The sequence below is a fragment of the Ascaphus truei genome, chromosome 4 (genome assembly GCF_040206685.1).
Source record: "Ascaphus truei isolate aAscTru1 chromosome 4, aAscTru1.hap1, whole genome shotgun sequence".
Taxonomy (NCBI): domain Eukaryota; kingdom Metazoa; phylum Chordata; class Amphibia; order Anura; family Ascaphidae; genus Ascaphus; species Ascaphus truei.
Genome location: NC_134486.1, coordinates 112,099,418 through 112,116,103, shown reverse-complemented (window position 1 = coordinate 112,116,103; position 16,686 = coordinate 112,099,418). Strand labels below are relative to the sequence as shown.

The following is a 16,686-nucleotide window of genomic DNA, read 5'->3' as shown; positions in this document are numbered from 1 at the left end:
GTTCCTCAAACATCAAAATGATATTGTAAGCTCCTTGGGTCAGGGGTCCATTGTGCATGCAAAATTCTGTGTACATTGTCACCGCTATATTAGAAATAATATTTGTATTATTACCGATGGATGTATTTATTTATATAGCACCAACTAGGTACGCAGTGTCCTACAAAATAATCAATAAAATGCAGGGAGTTTCAATAGAATAAGTGCAACAAACACAAAATTAGTCAATAGGAAATGGAATTCCTGCCCTGAAGAGCTTACAATCTAAGTGATGTTGGGAGACACAAAGACTGTAGTGAAGGGAACAAATCCCTTAGGCTAGGTCCCCGCTGTAGCCGGCGGTGCGCGCCTCTCACCAGCCCTTTCCCTCCTCTGTAGCTAGCATCGGTGTCACATCGCTTCCTGGCGCACTTGATACTGTGACGCGTCAGCCAGCAGGGGATCCAACTGGATTGTGTTCCCGTGGCGCGCCAGGGAGCCAATCAGGGACTGGATGTAATGTAAATACACTTTCGCTCCATGCAATTTCATTTGTCCTCTTTGAGAAATGTTACTCGGGCTCCCCAAATAAATGTAAATGGGAGATGAGCGTCTAACAAGCTCGATTTTGGAAAGCTCAGCCTTTGCTTGTATGTGAAGTCTGCTCTTTCAAGTTATTTATTCGGTTGGAAAACGTGTTTCCTTTAACAACATTTTGTGCTGGGTTGGATTATAACATACGCAATGAAAACAGTTGGATTGAAAAGCCATGAAACCTTAAGTCAGAATGGTTTGGTTACTGAAACATTATTTAATTGGAGTAAAGGCTTTACTCTTCAAGTTTAAATATTGATCATGAGTGTACAGTGTGCAAACATAACTTTTCATAGCCCTCAATTCTTTGGTTTTTTGTTTTGTTTTTTAATCCCCTTGAACCGCTGCTTCCTTTTCATTGGGAGCCACCAGGTTTACAGAGTATTCACCACTGAGACATCCTCTACAGAAAATGTGATCATGCCAGTCAGGGGAATGCCACGCCCCATTGACGCTCCCCTTCATTGGCTTGCTAAATGCGGGACTGTGAGGGGTTATTTTGATATTCCTGTCGATGAAGATGCTGCTCTTTCTAATGTGCTATATGGCCGCCCCCCCCCCCCCCTGTCAGAGCCACGCCCTCCCCGCCCCCCCCCCCCCCCCCCCCCGTCGGGCTGCGCCACCCCACCCCCCACGGTCAGGGCCACGCCCTCCGGCCCATTTTGCCTACGCCCCCTGTGCCTAAAAAAGCTGCCTTCAGATCGCGGTGAAGTACTGGGCACGCGCCGCCAGGACGCATGGCGGGCGTGCAGTGGGGCCTTAAATTGTAAGCTCTTTGGACGAAGGTCTTCCCTTTGCATTGTTACTGTTTGCTTGCTGCTCTCATCCCTGTTTTTTGTGCTTTATTTACCCTGTGTGGTTATTTTGTAATTCACTGCGGGCACTATATAAATAAAATGATATATTCATACAAGTACAATCTAGGGGGGGGGGGGGGGGAACACTCCACACTCCAGAAAAAAAGACGTTAATTTCCAAGGAAACCAAAACAACTGCTTTAAACACGATTGCGTGCAACTCAATAGGTTGCAGGCCATTCTGGCAGCAGAAGGGTTAAGGAAGCCAAGTACATCGTTAACTTGTTTTCTTCATTTCTTTTATGGGAAGAGGCTGCTCGGTTTAGAAACAGACGTGCTGGGAAGCAGCAGCATGGCTGGTGTTGTTACTGTTGCTTCCTGCTCCCCGTGCAAATATGGGGGGCTCGGCCAGCCAGGAATGGGTTAAGATGGGCTTTATAGGAAAATGATGTGCAATATATTATATAATGGATACGGTTTCATTTACTGCCAGCAATATGAAAACTGTTTTTTTCTGTTTCTGGGCGTGGCTGATTTACATTTGTATCATTTAATGTAGGGTGAAACAGTCGTTAGATATGGAGATATACATATACTTGTTGTATCCGCTTACATGGAAGTAGTATAGGATGTCAAACTTTTGTTAGGACAAAAAAGACAAATAGTACTGTATACTGTACACGCAAACAGTCAAAAATGTGTTCGGCGTGGCTTATGCCTCAGTCATTGTATGTTTATTTCTTCACCAATAATTACGGGACCTCATTTGCGGAGTCCTGGAGTGTACATTGAGAAATGTTATGTGACGCTATGCATATTTCACACTGTAACAGGTTTCATTAACAGGAAATCTGTGATTGGCCTTGCCTGTAAGTCACCTGGGCATTTGGTTAATGAGTGCGTTTCTTTACCCTATTTCCAGTAAGGAATCCTTATAACAGTCACAAATATCTGTGCGGAGCGCTGCAGTCCAGCATCATACTGTTAGAGTGGGTTGAACAGATGCAGAAGTTCATGTTAATCAAGGTAGGTGTCCCAGCGCTTGGCAGCGTTTGGAGAACTGAGCCCAAGAAACACTAATGATGATGACTGATTGTGACTCTTTGTCCCCAGCACATAGACTTCCCCGTACCTTGTCCTCTCATGATGTTGGAGATGCTTGTTGTCCCAGAGCAGGAGTACCCATTGGTCTGCGTTAGTGTCAGCAGAGGGACTGATTTCAACCAGGTTGTGCGGTTTGAGACGATTAACCCCAACTCTACCTCTTCATGGTTCACAGAAACAGGTCTGTACTCATGTTATTTCACACTTGACACATTTTTATATACATATCGTGTGCGTTTCCATTTAGAATTATGTCGTTTCCTCCCCCCCCCCCCTAATCCTACAGCACTTCTGAATATGGCAGAAATATAATGTATCCGCAGCAAAACAGTAATAATGTAAAATATGTAATGTATGAATGTTATCCTAATTACTTCATCTTCAAAATCATTCCTCTGTTAATATACATATTCTCTGATATGTGTCACTGCATACATAATATTTTTCTTATATAGAGTTTGACATACACAATGAGTCCCTGGGTCACAGGGAGATAAAGGGCCATATTTACTAAGTGGTGTTATGCCATAAGACAGTTCTACACCAGAAGATGCTTAAATTGGGCAGAAGGTGTCTTACCGAGTAGCCCTGCTTGGTCAATGTGGCCGAAAGTGACTTGTGCAAGGTCACAAGAAGCTGGCACTGGAACTTGACCCAGGTTAACCTGCTTTAGAGGCATTGTGTATATACTGTGTGTGTGTGTGTGTGTGTGTGTGTGTGTGTGTGTGTGTGTGTGTGTGTGTGTGTGTGTGTGTGTGTGTGTGTGTGTGTGTGTGTGTGTGTGTGTGTGTGTGTGTGTGTGTGTGTGTGTGTGTGTGTGTGTGTGTGTGTGTGTGTGTGTGTGTGTGTGTGTGTGTGTGTGTGTGTGTGTGTAAAATGTATGCATTCTGCAGTTAGGTTTTTGGCCCACAATATGCAAACCACTAAAACAGATCTCTAATGCTCTGTCTTTCAAAGTTATTACAACTCTATTATTAAGTTGCTTAATATAATTGCTTCTAGTCTGTGGCTCTTTTGTAAACATGTATTAGTAGGAGGTTCATCTTTTCATTGGATACCGGTGAAGTTTTATCTTGAGCGAAAGAGGCATTTGTAGGCAAGATTCACATGATAAATCCTTGCGATGTTAGCAGTGTCCCGGGGATGCTAATGGAACAGCAATGTGACAGAATGCTGGGGTTGTGCATATAAGAGACACACCATGTAGAACATAGCAGAGGAATGCATGCTCCTTTTTACCAGTTGATTTATTATTGAATATAAGATTCTTCTTTAGAACCCAAGAAAGTGTAGTGGGGAGAGAGCTTATCTCTTCACTAGACATCATGTAGCGTATATATACTTAGCTTCCTCTGGGCCTGCTACAGCAATGGTTTTTAACCTGTTTTCTGCAGGATTTGTACAAACAAAATGTAATAGTGGATATTGTACTTTTTAAGACATCATATTTTTGTTCATTTAAGATTCTTAAATTGCTACATTGTAGTGTGTGTATGTGTATATATATATATATATATATATATATATATATATATATATTATACACAGACAAATACATATACACACAACACATATTGACGAGAATATTTTGTGAACCCCTTAGGATTTTCACATATTTCAGACATAAAATGTTATTAGATCTTAATCTAAGTCCTTATAATAGATCAAGATAACCTGCTCAAACAAATTATACACAACATTGATTTATTAAGCAATGACTTCAACTAAGCGTTTCCTGTAACTGCTGGTCCGTCTCTCACATCCGTTTTAGGAATTTTTGCCCATTCCTCCTTTCATAGCTGCTTCAACTCAGTGATATTTGAGGGCTTCCTTGCATGGACAGCTCGCTTCAGGTCCTACCACAACATTTCAATGGGGTTTAGGTCCGGACTTTGACTAGGCAATTCTAATATGTTGAATTTCTTCTTCTGCAGCCATTCTTTTGTAGATCTACTTCTATTTTTAGGATCATTGTCTTGCTGCATGAACCACTTTCGCTTCACCTCACAGACGTATGGCCTGACATTCTCCCTTAGAATCTTCTAATAGAATGCAGAATTCATGGTTGTATCAATGTTGGCCTGAGGCAGCAAAGCAGCCCCAAACCATCACGCTTGATGGTCGAGATGAGGCTCTTCTGTTTGAAGGCAGTGTTTGTTTTTTGTAAAATGTCTATCAGTCTCTGTCGATTGATATCCCCAACATAGCAAGTACTCCTCATTTTGGTCTTAGCACATAAAAAGAATCTCAAAGTTTTAGGGGAGCAGTGGATGTAGTCCAATATGTGGGAGAGAAGAAAACAAGAAAAACCAATGGCGCAATATCGTCCCACTAGGTATGTGGTCTGCGAGTCATGGGACATGCTTATTTATTCCAATTACATGTGAGTAAACACTTAACATGAATTGGCAGACAACATACCTAGTGGGACGATATTACGCCACTGTTTTTTATTTTTTCTCTCCCACATATTGGACTACATCCACTGCTCCTCTAAACCTTTTGAGATTCTACATATGTTTGGTACCAAGGTGACGGTACTTTTTGGGGGTTGAGTCAGGGATTTTTTTTGTCTATCCACAGTACCTTAGCACATTTTCATTGTCACTGATTGTATATATTTATTCACTGTCTATTAGTGTGCCATTGCACTTCTATTTGCACGTGGTTATATGTATGTATATATATATATATATATATATATATATATATATATATATATATATACACCCAGGCAGTCCTCGGTTATCCGACACAATGCGTTACTCAAAATGGCGTTGCAAAGCGAAACACGTTTTCCCATAGGAACACTGTTTAAATGAAAGGTTCCGTTCCTGAAGGCATTTTTAACACTAAAATACACCAAATATTTTATGCAGGCAATAAGATATGCAGCACACACATAAATTATATAGTGTATATACGGTATTATATATATAATATAACATAATTAATATATTATATAGTATAATATTACATAGTATAATATTATATATATATGCGCTCTTACGACGCTTTGCAACGTTGTTTATGTGAATGTGTATATATATATATATATATATATATATACACATACACAATGTTGCAAAGCGTCGTATGAGTGTTGGATAAGCCATTTTGGCCTTGTAAAAATGAATATAGGTATGCATTACATAGCGTTGGATAAGCCATTCGTTGTAAAGCGAAGCGTTGTAAAACGAGGACTGCCTGTGTGTGTGTGTGTGTGTGTGTGTGTGTGTGTGTGTGTGTGTGTGTGTGTGTGTGTGTGTGTGTGTGTGTGTGTGTGTGTGTGTGTGTGTGTGTGTATATATATATATATATATATATATATATATATATATGTATTTATATATATATATTTTACTGTAACTTTAATATATTTAATATTTAAGCACTGGGAAGCACAAACTAGGATACTTTCTAGATCACTTTGCACATAAAAAGGAATATTTATTTTGAGGATAAATACTCACATACACAAACAGTACAAAATGGCAGTGATATCAAATAAGTTAGAATATCCTCAAAGATGGTTGCATATTATTCTGTTCCTGAGAAAAATACTTTCTAATTTTATGATTATGTTTCTCATCTTGATATCATGATGTTAACCCGTCTCTCCTTCGTTATCATGATGTTAACCCTCTCACATACTTCTGGTGTAATCCCTCTGTCCTCACACTAGCTACAAACGCCTTTGCTACTACTAACTCTATTACCAGATAACTTGAAACTGATGTCATATCTGATAAAGAACTGCCCACCCTCCATACAAGTTTATAACCAAATATGACATGTCTTCTGGAAAGATTTCAGATCTTCTGTCAATCCAATATGTCCTACACTCCCACGATTGCATCAGCTCTAACCACAGTTGTCGATGGTCACTCAAATGTCACACACAGGCCATCCCTCGTTCAGACAATTCAACACAGCTGCAATCCCATTATAACTTAAAACACTATCCCAATGTAACTGAATCTATCAAAATATATCAATTAACCACCATTACATATGATATAATATTATATGTGCACTATAATATGTATCAAAGAAAGAATCGTTGCAAATCTGCCAATGTCATACTGTATGCTTGGCATTTTGTCTATATACCGATTCAAACCAATGAAACTGAACTGTAATTCCTACATTTGTTGCCAAACATAACGTTTCTCATTAAGGCCAAAAAGTTCTACCTTTGACTCGTCTGTCCAGAGAACATTGTTCCAGAAGTCTTGTGGATCATCTATGTGCTCTTTGGCGAACTTCTTTTTAGAGAGCAGTGATTTCCTCCTGGCTATCCTTTCATGAACGCCATTCTTGTTCAGTCTTTTTCTGATAATTGTCATGAACATTAACCAAGGCGAGAGTGGCCTGCAGATCCTTGGATGTTACTCTGGGGTTCTTTGTGACTTCCTGGATGATTGCCGGTTTGTTCTTGAAGAGATTTTAGTCGGACGACCGCTTCTGGGTAGAGTGACTGTGGCCTTGAACTTTCTCCATTTGTAGACTGTCTGACAGTGGATTGGTGGAAACCCAAATACTTAGAAATGGTTTTATAACCCTTTCTAGACTGCTAAGCACAAATAACTGCTATTCTGAGGCCCACAGAGATTTCTTTTGACTGGCATGACGTGTTTCCACACACCTGTATGGTGAAGACCAAACTCACAACGTTTCTGATCTTTATATAGGGTGGTGGCTCCCAAACTCACCCCTGAAGATCTAACTAATTATTTAAACACCTGGTTCCAATTATCCCCTTTAATTTCGCTGATAAAACCAGGCTTTCACTTATTTTTGCACATCCCCAACTCTTAAAAAGTCCTTCTTTGTCTAATTCAAACATCATTTTATTTGAAAATACATTAAATTGGTTAATATAAATGCTTTTGGATATTTAAGAACAGACTAGTTTTGATTCAAGAAGGTTATCATGAAAAAACTATAGAATTTCCGGAATTATCATCGGTGTTCGCAAACTTTCTTGCCACTGTATATACTAGATATAGAGAGAGAGATTTGTTTTTCTTTCTCAGAGCTGTTTTTTTTCTTCACAGATACGCCACAAACAAATATTATACATGTGACGCAGTTGGAAAGGGACACTATACTCGTCTGCCTGGATCGTAAGTTTCCTAATCACAAATACATTTACTCAGACTCTTTGCTGTCAGAGAGCCTGCATCCCGCTGCACAGCAGCGCGTTTGAACGCAAAGAGATTATAACCCTCGCACATTAAATCAGGGTACTCTCTTTGTTATTAGATTTGTTGTGTATTGTAGTAACCGTGGTGACCCAATAGGAGTAGGAATGACCCAACACCCTCCCTTTTCTTGCTATGACCAACCACACTTTATTGATGTTGCCTTCTAGTTTTGAGCAGTGAAAGCAGTGGTCAGGCTCTAATACATTGCCAAAATGTATATCACAAACTGTTTTGCTCACCCATTTTGGGGCGTGAATAAAGTAAGAGCTACAAATGCTTCATTGCGTGATATGCTACTCCCATGTTATTGGATGGCGGAATTGGCTGTCTATATAGTGGGACTTACCACTGCTGTAAAGCATAACATCTGACAACAGGTAGACATAGTGATGATGATGATGATGATGGGAGAACAATTCATACATGCTCCATGTTTTATTTCAACCACGTTCTAGGCTGCATAAAGATTGTAAATCTTCAAGGGCGACTAAAATCGAGCCGAAAGTTGTCCTCAGAACTAACATTTGATTTCCAGATCGAGTCCATAGGTAAGTGAAACGTTTGACGTTTTAGAGTTCAAAGTCTCAGGATAATATTCCCAGGGTGGTTATTGAATAAATAACAAATATTTTATAGGTTCAACCAGCATAGGTAAATAATAGTAATAATTTGCCATGCAAACACCATTGAATGGAATGCTGAAGCTAGCACTTCATTTTATAAAGGATGTAGTAATAATACAATCAGATATAATATATTTATTAGGGTTTAGAAATGTTTTGTAATGTGGGTTGCCATAGATGCCTCTTGCTTTTCCCATCCGCTTATCTGGTATTTTAACTACTACAGGGGGAATTCACAAAAAGTTTGATCTGAAATGGTCTACGTACCTTATTATCACTGCATGCGTCGCAAAAAGTCAATTTTATATATATATAATATTGTATTTGAATCCCAAGATATCAACTATTCTAGATTGATTTAATACAAGGTGTAAAACATTGCAGTGTGTCTGTATAGCAGTGATATTTACTAGACAGCCTGTGATCCTATCGAAGCCCTCAGTTGTATGCCCTGCAGCTCTAAATGAGACAGGTCAACATGGTTCAATAAATATATATCTAGGTATATATCATGTCGATAACAGTGGCACGAGGTTAGAAAAAACATTTGATAAAACTACATTGTGCCCCTCATTACTTTATTACTTAATATTACTCCTAAAACATTAGTGTGCAGTGTAAAAGGATTATTACATGCAGGCTTCTTTTATCCGATTGCTGATATCCTATTCCGGTAACAAACTCATGGTACGATGGAATTATTGCCTGAGACAAATCAAACTCTGACCTTTTAATCAATTTTATTTTGCAATACCCCACATTAACTTGGGAGTTCGGAAACAGAAACGCACAAACTCAAGCCACTCGAAGCCTGTGTTAAGCGACTTCAATCACCTTCTTAATACTATATTACGTTTTTTGAAGAAGAAAAAAACATTTAAATGAGCTTTCTATTATCTACTCATCCCAGTGAGTGTAAGTATTAGTCAGAATAACTCCTACAGTGCCAGAGTGTTCACGTGTATATTTTATAGCGCCAACCAGGTACACGGCTATTTACAATTTGTACATACATTAAAATGCAATTACAATACATAAATTAGAATGCAGCTAGCGGAAGTGCATCAAGACATACATGTAACATCGGGGGGAAGCAGTCCCTGTCCAGAAGAGCTTACAATCTAATTGGCATGTTGGGAGAACCAGTAGGCGTAGATATGAGTGCATTGGTTAGCGTGTGTATAAGAATAGCCTCATAAGCATAACATGAACAGTAACATTGCAAAAACGATGTAGCTTTTATATCAACATTTCTGTAGGAGTTGCATTACAGCAAATGTTTGTGTGCTTTAGTTTGCCTACAGGACAGTGTATTAGCTTTCTGGAAGCACGGAATGCAAGGAAGAAGCTTCAGATCAAATGAAGTGAGTACAAAAAAATTGACTCTTGGTTAAGTTTAGATTGTGTCTATATTTAACCCTCTCGTTGATCTTTTATAGTCTCTAATGATTGTGTCCTTTGAGACTTTGTTGCTGCTAGTTTAGGGTGACCATATATGTCCCGGCAAAAACCGGAACAAATGTCATGCACGCGCAGTCACGAGCGCCAACTGCGCAGTCACGCTCGTGATTGCGCATGCGTGAGTGCTGACTGTGCATGCGTGAATGGCGAGCGACGACTGCGCATGCACGATTGGCACTTACCGACTGCGCATGCGCAATCGAAGATTGTCGGCCGCGCATGCGCAGCCGGCACCAATAGAAAACCGGAATGGCCCAAAAGTCGGGATGGAGGCCTAACAAACGGTCCTGGCTCAACCAGGACGTCTGGTCACTCTATGCTAGTCTAATATGCGTCCCAGTAAAAGGGATTATTTACAATTATCCCAGAACCGTGATATATACTACAGTCCACGGTTATTATGTGAAAGCAGCACCCCTTAATAATTACTGTAAGGTCACAAGGAACTGCCACCGTGACTCCGTGCCGTTGTTAAACTGAGCCGATCCAACCTTAAAGTTGTACTTATGGTGCTTCCGTGGTGACGGGTAAACTCCTAAGTAGTACATTAGATTGCATAGTAAATAGCAGGCCCTTCCATAAATCTAATCAAAATCCTTCAATTAGTGCACTGAGCTGACTTTCAATCCCAACTGGGACCTTCTTCAGAGTTGTTTCAGCATTTCACTTATTGATAGTAACATCATTAGAACATGTTGGTAAAATGCATATGTTTTCATAAATGTTTTTCTGCCCTAAGTAATAAAAACAGTTGATATTACCAGAAACTGTGGGGGTAGGGGGGTTCCAGGAATAATGATGACATTATATACCAGGGGACTCCCTGCTTCAGATTCAGGACACATTGGTGCGCATTGCACCTTTTATACATATTTTTATTTGTTTGCTCAAATTGTGCATATATTAAGGATGTCACTTCTTTTCCCCGACAGATCACACAGGAAATCTCAGACAGTACACGGATATTCCGGCTGCTTGGTTCTGACAGGTACTTTAAATCGTCTCGCCTTGCGTTATTTTTATTTTTTTTTGTTTGTTTCGAACAGTTTTATTGGGTTTTTCATCATGAAAGAAAACAACAAAAAACAAAGATACACAGATGTACATCATCCAATAAATACATTCATGAACACAGATTAAATATTTATACTAAACTCCAACTGGTATTACGTTGTCCTGTGCTGTAATGTATCACCAAATGTAATAAAAGGGACATAACAAGGGATGGGGTACCACCTAGTCTACTCAGGACTCCTTCCATCCTACTTTTATATTCTTTAATTGGCAACGGCTGAGGTGAGGGGGGAAACGAGATTATATTTGTTTTCAGTTTCCTGTCCGGAGCCACCCCAAAGGGATCTATTCATTGACTTACGTTTCTCAGAAGCTTAGCCGGTTCAGCTCTCTTAACCATGACTCCCAAGTCTTCTAAAATGTATTTGTGGTGTGTCTATGGAATGCCGTGAGCTTTTCCATTACCATAACTTCGTTGATCCTATTTTCCACCATTCGTCTGTTGGGGGGGGGGAGCTGGTTTTTCCATGCGGCCGCTATAGCACATCTAGCTGCAGTTAATATATGTGAGATCAAACATTTTAAGGAATTGCTCACGTCCTCGATCAGCTTTGCCAGTAAATAATTTACTGGGTTTATAGGTATTGTTAGTCCTGTTGTGTCTTTTTATAAACTTTTAGATAACTATCCAGTAATTTTGGATAGCTGGGCATTCCCACCACATGTTGACCATATCTCCTCCAGCACAAATCTGAAGATTCGGGGGCCTTGCGTTATAAATAAATAAACACAGATTCATATATATATATATATACACAACAATAAAAAATCCCTATAGGGAGGTACTGAATAAATAATGAAGTTTATTGATAATCCATAAAAACAGGGGAGAAAGAAAATAAAATGGAGGGGGACGTTAACCTGAAATCTGGAGGGAGGGGACTGAAATAGCAAAAATTGTACTGTAGACAGTGTCTAGGAATAAAGACACAAAATCAAGAACCACATAGGGGTCTAATGACAGGTGTGTGCATGGACTGGGGGCAAAAAAGGAGGAAATAGTGGAAATGAATAACTGTTGGGGTGTGGATACACATGTAAAACAAATAGTTAATACCACAACAAACCTAAATGCCAATATAAACAGAACATGCAACACATCACAACATGCAGAGGAAGAGCAAGAAATAGAAGAGGCTGATTGCCAAAATACTGGATGAAACTATGAGTACCAGTTCGTAAGAGGCTCTGAAAGTGCAGAGACTTTGGCTAAAGCCTGCAGTAGCTGTGCATGAGAAGAAAATAGTCCAAATGCTATACAATGTCCAAATACATCACCAATAAACAGGAGTAAGATTCATCCTGTGGGTGGTCCCTAGTACCAGAAGAAAGGATAAAGAGTCCCCCTGCCAAGCTTACACTCCTACCCGTTTCGACCTGGCTGGTCTTCAACTGGGAGTGTGTTTGTAAATATATATATATTTTTTTTAATTTTTTTTTAAGATCTGACAATTTAGTATTTAAAAAGACAAGTCTATGCATCATACAAAATATTTATGAATTAGAATTTGGTCAATCAGTAACACACACCTGATTGATCCCCCAATTAAAATATCTATTGATTATCCAAATAGAAACCATACATAGTAGACCCTGCGGCACACTGAAAATAAAAATGTAGTAACAGGAGGCATCTAAATTCTTGTTTTTGTTTTTTAGAAAGACATTTTTCCACATGTATTGCAAAATGAACATATTTGCCATTGAGTGACAATTTCCCGTCAGGTTCCACTATTGTTCTAACCTTAAATACAACATTGACATCATTGTTTTTCTGAAGTCACATGTGACTGACAGAGTTGTATGACAAATGGGATAATATTGTGTGGCTCGGAAGGTTTGAGGGTCTCTGTTATGCACCCATATTAAATAGATTCAGAATAATGTTATAAGTAGCTCACATTTGTGAAATTGTTTTATACCTATTTACTTAAAAACATGTATTCCCATCAGCAATTCCTGGTATTCAGCCTGTAAATAGTGTATAGGACATAAAGCCCATTGACCTTGAATGTTGCATGGCGGTTATATAAAAATTGTGAAGCCTCCAAGCCTTTTGTTTAAGAATATCTAACATTTAAAAAGCGTTCAAGTTCATCCAAAAGAAAGCCTCACAACCTGCAAAATCTAATGTTCTCTAGGAACTCTAGAGTTGTAAATATCCAAATGCATACTCCATTATGTCGGAGCTAACAGGTTGCATTTTAAGGATATAGCATTGCCTGGTTAGCATAGTGACTTGTCGGTTCAACCTAAAAGATGTAAAAAGTAACGTTTCCCGCTGTACTAATCAGACATGGAGTCCTTCCTAGAATCAAAATTAAACAGTGTGAGCGGCCTATCGGTTTAAATTTGCAAACTCCTTTGTGGACTCTTTTTTGGGAGGGGAGGATCTGGATCAACGAGTCTCTTAGGTTAGGACTGCAGCAGTTCTACACCAGGAGAGTCAACCGTTGCAGAGGTTGCTACGGAGATGGCAGCTGGACAGCATCCTGCGTGTGAGCCAATCAGGCCTGCAGACGGTTTCCTGTAGGCAGCCATTTTTATCTCCCAAAAATGGTGGTACATAGTTGGGTAAAATCTCTGGAAATGGGGGGACTCTATTGGTAAAACTGGCAGTCATTCAACAGGAGGACTGTAGTTCAAGGAATATGATAAGGAAAAAATGGGTGGAAGATGGGAAATATAAGAAGAGAGGATGCACTGTAGTAGCATGCATTCTGCTTCATCCTACAGAAAATATAAATCTTGGTTGTTAAAGAAACCAAAAAAGTGAATTCTTGGGGGAGGTATGCTAAATGTATTGACTTCCTCAAATTAATGAGAGTCCTTTAGATCCTAGGCCGTAAGATGACATTTTGATGGAAAAATACTGGACTGTACGACCACTGCTGCTAAAAATCAGTCAGTCACTTAACGTCCGTGAGACTTGACGTCTGAATCCTTTTTACTACAAACCGTGACCACACGGCCTCCTCTCTAACATTGGGACAAAGTTCTGTCTGTGTTTTTTTTTTTGCCTCGTCTCTCTGCTCCTTCCATTGATGACAAATGAACAGCGGAAGTCTAACACAGCAAGAAATACTCATCACTAACAATGTGTTTCCTCCTGTGTTGCAGGGTTGTTGTCTTAGAGAGCCGGCCAACCGATAACCCCACAGCCAACAGCAACCTTTACATCCTGGCAGGCCACGAAAACAGTTACTGAGAAGCTACGTGCGTGGCGGAATGTTACCGAGAGAACACTATCGCTTTGCAATGTTATCCGAAGCTTCAAGTCAGACAAAGGCCGCAGTAATTTGGGGTCACTTTTTTTTTTATATAGATATATATACATAAATATATAAATAATTTATTGTGGCATGAAACAAAGATGATAAAGAAAATGTTGCTACGATGTGGTATGGATACATTTAGTAAAACCCGTCCACACAAGTGCTACATTCACAATGATGTAATCTTTGTACATACAGGTGGTATTTCTTTCTCCCCCCTCCTCTCCCGCCCCCCCCCCCCCCCTTTGTGGCTGTAACTTCACATCGCTGAAGTCATGCGCACAGACCTACTGTAGATAGTGATCCTTTTATGACGTACAAGTGTCTTAACTGTACAGATGTGAAGGTTGTCAGTGAATTGGAACACGTAGTTGGGAGGGCAGCATCGTCCGTGCGAGATCTGTTCTTTGTATTTGCCCTGCGGATCACCTAGGTAATAGTGACTGTTTGGCAAGCAACACAGTGCATTTATTAACACTATTGTATTTTTTATTCTGTGTCATTTAGTAATAACAATATGCATTTTTGTAAGTTTTAAAACAAAAAGCAAACTGTAATCTGTAGAGCGGTTGTAAGCATTTTTTTTTTTTATGATACTCTTAACTTTAATGCAAGTACACTGGTGTTTCTATTTGCACAAAGTATTGTTACGTGATGTATCGCGTCACGGAGTTTAGCGGTGACTGCTGTGAACACGCCTTGGCTTCACAATACTGAGATTTGTTTGCTTGCTTCGGTTGTGTTTCGTAAGGGGAAAGAGAACAAGCCGCCGTTTGCAATTCATATATATAGCCACACATATGTGAATCAATATATAGACTAAGCCAGCGTCAGTGTTCCCAAAGCCACTGCTGTCAGCGGCCACAGGCACCCAGAAAACTGGAGCCGCTGTGCTTTGTGAGGTTCCCCCCCCCCCCTGCTTCGACAACACAACAGCTTGCTATAACACACACACACACAAAGATATAGGTATTCACAAGTATGTGCGCATATATATATATATATATATATATATATATATTATATATACATATATATATTTTATATATATACACACACGTGTATGTAAAATGATTATATTTTCTATACTCCTGCAAAACACAAGGGTGCAGCATTGCTTTGCAGGCCCATCTTGTACTGATGCAGTCTAGAAAATAAAATACATCTTTTGATGTGCCAGAAAATGTAACAAATAACTTTAGCGACATCATCTGTCTGAACTACAACAGATGTGTCCACTGTAGTAAGATGAATCCGCGCTCAACATTTCAACCACACACTGAGCACCTCCGACATTCCTCGCCCTGGAAACTATTGTTTCAGCTCTACGTCATCCTATCATTTTTGCCTTATTTTCATCCTTAGGATGCTTATGAACGTGTGGCCAAAATAATTTAGTTACTACCTCATGCGAATAGACTAAGGGAGATTACGCATCAAAGAAGCTGTGTGGTTTTTTTTTTCATGGAGGTGGCAAATGTGTAACCCCTTTGCTGTCAGAAGGGCCTGCAACTTATTTCTCTGCAGTGTGTTGTTGACCCCTTCAGTACTGATGGGTTTAGTGGAGACCCTGAGAAATCGCTGAAACCTTTAGGCTAGGTCCCCAGTACATTCTACAGCGCACGCTGCACGTACAAGTACCGCCCCTCAATGGGGCTGGGGTCACTATGCACCTTGGCGCGCATTTGGCAGCCGCGCTCAGCGACCTGTTTTTCCTAAAACATCAAAATTGTATTTACAACTTGCGCCAGAGGGGTGGCCACACCCCCTGGCAGTTCAGCCAATGAGGGCGAGCCAGCCGCGTGAGGTCATGGCCACGCAAAAACACCACCACGCCCCCCACCCCTCTCCCCCGTCGCAATCTCCTGCATCTCGCCAGATCACGGTTTCCACGCGTGCACGTGCCCCAACCCCGCCGGGCGCGCGTGCTACAGTGAAGACCGGGAGTGCGGCCTTATTGACTTCTTGGTGCAGCCATAAGACTATTAAGAGTTCGTTTTCTCCATTGCTTTTCTCCATGGAAACCATACAGCCCTGTGCATCACAGGAATTTAGTGCAAAAACAGATGTTCTTTGGATAATATTTCACTGTATCAGGTAGATTCTACGTTGCGTAAAATGAACACTTTTGCGCTTTTTTTGTTTTTGTTTGTTTCCTGCATACGTTGTTGTGAGTTCAAAACACTAATTAAAGGAAGAAAAGAAAAAAACAGCTGTAGGTGATGTATGGTGTACATTCATGATGTGGTTATGCTTTTGGATACGTGAATGATTTGTATATACTGTAAAATAAACAAGATCTTTTTTTTTTAACAATCTTACGTTGCTTTCCATTTTTTGAGCTTGTGTAGCTGTTACCTGTATTCAATTTTCTGGAGTGAACTTGACTGCTAAGAAGAATGTGATGCCTTACCGTGATATAACCTGAGAAGGCTGCACAGATGTACGTTGAAGGAAAGACTAGTGAGACCTTGAAAGACTGTGTACAAAGTACATTCATAATAGAGCTGTAAGTTTTCTCATTAGTGCTACGGGCACCTCTGGCAGTAAAGGAGTTGATGTTATTACT

General features: G+C 40.0%; 1 protein-coding gene across 8 annotated transcripts in view; it reads left to right on the top strand.

The window, feature by feature from the left end:
• The window catches only part of MAP4K3 (mitogen-activated protein kinase kinase kinase kinase 3), a 264,180-nt gene extending 247,747 nt beyond the window's left edge, over positions 1-16,433 (top strand). For all 8 annotated transcript variants that reach the window (XM_075596465.1, XM_075596462.1, XM_075596466.1 and 5 more), the window contains 7 exons: positions 2,293-2,396; positions 2,484-2,655; positions 7,535-7,603; positions 8,140-8,232; positions 9,601-9,671; positions 10,701-10,756; positions 13,963-16,433. In XM_075596465.1, coding sequence (XP_075452580.1) covers positions 2,293-2,396; positions 2,484-2,655; positions 7,535-7,603; positions 8,140-8,232; positions 9,601-9,671; positions 10,701-10,756; positions 13,963-14,050 — 653 coding nt within the window. In that variant the 3' untranslated portion in view covers positions 14,051-16,433. The remainder of the gene's footprint in view (positions 1-2,292; positions 2,397-2,483; positions 2,656-7,534; positions 7,604-8,139; positions 8,233-9,600; positions 9,672-10,700; positions 10,757-13,962) is intronic.
• Positions 16,434-16,686: the final 253 nt, after the last annotated feature.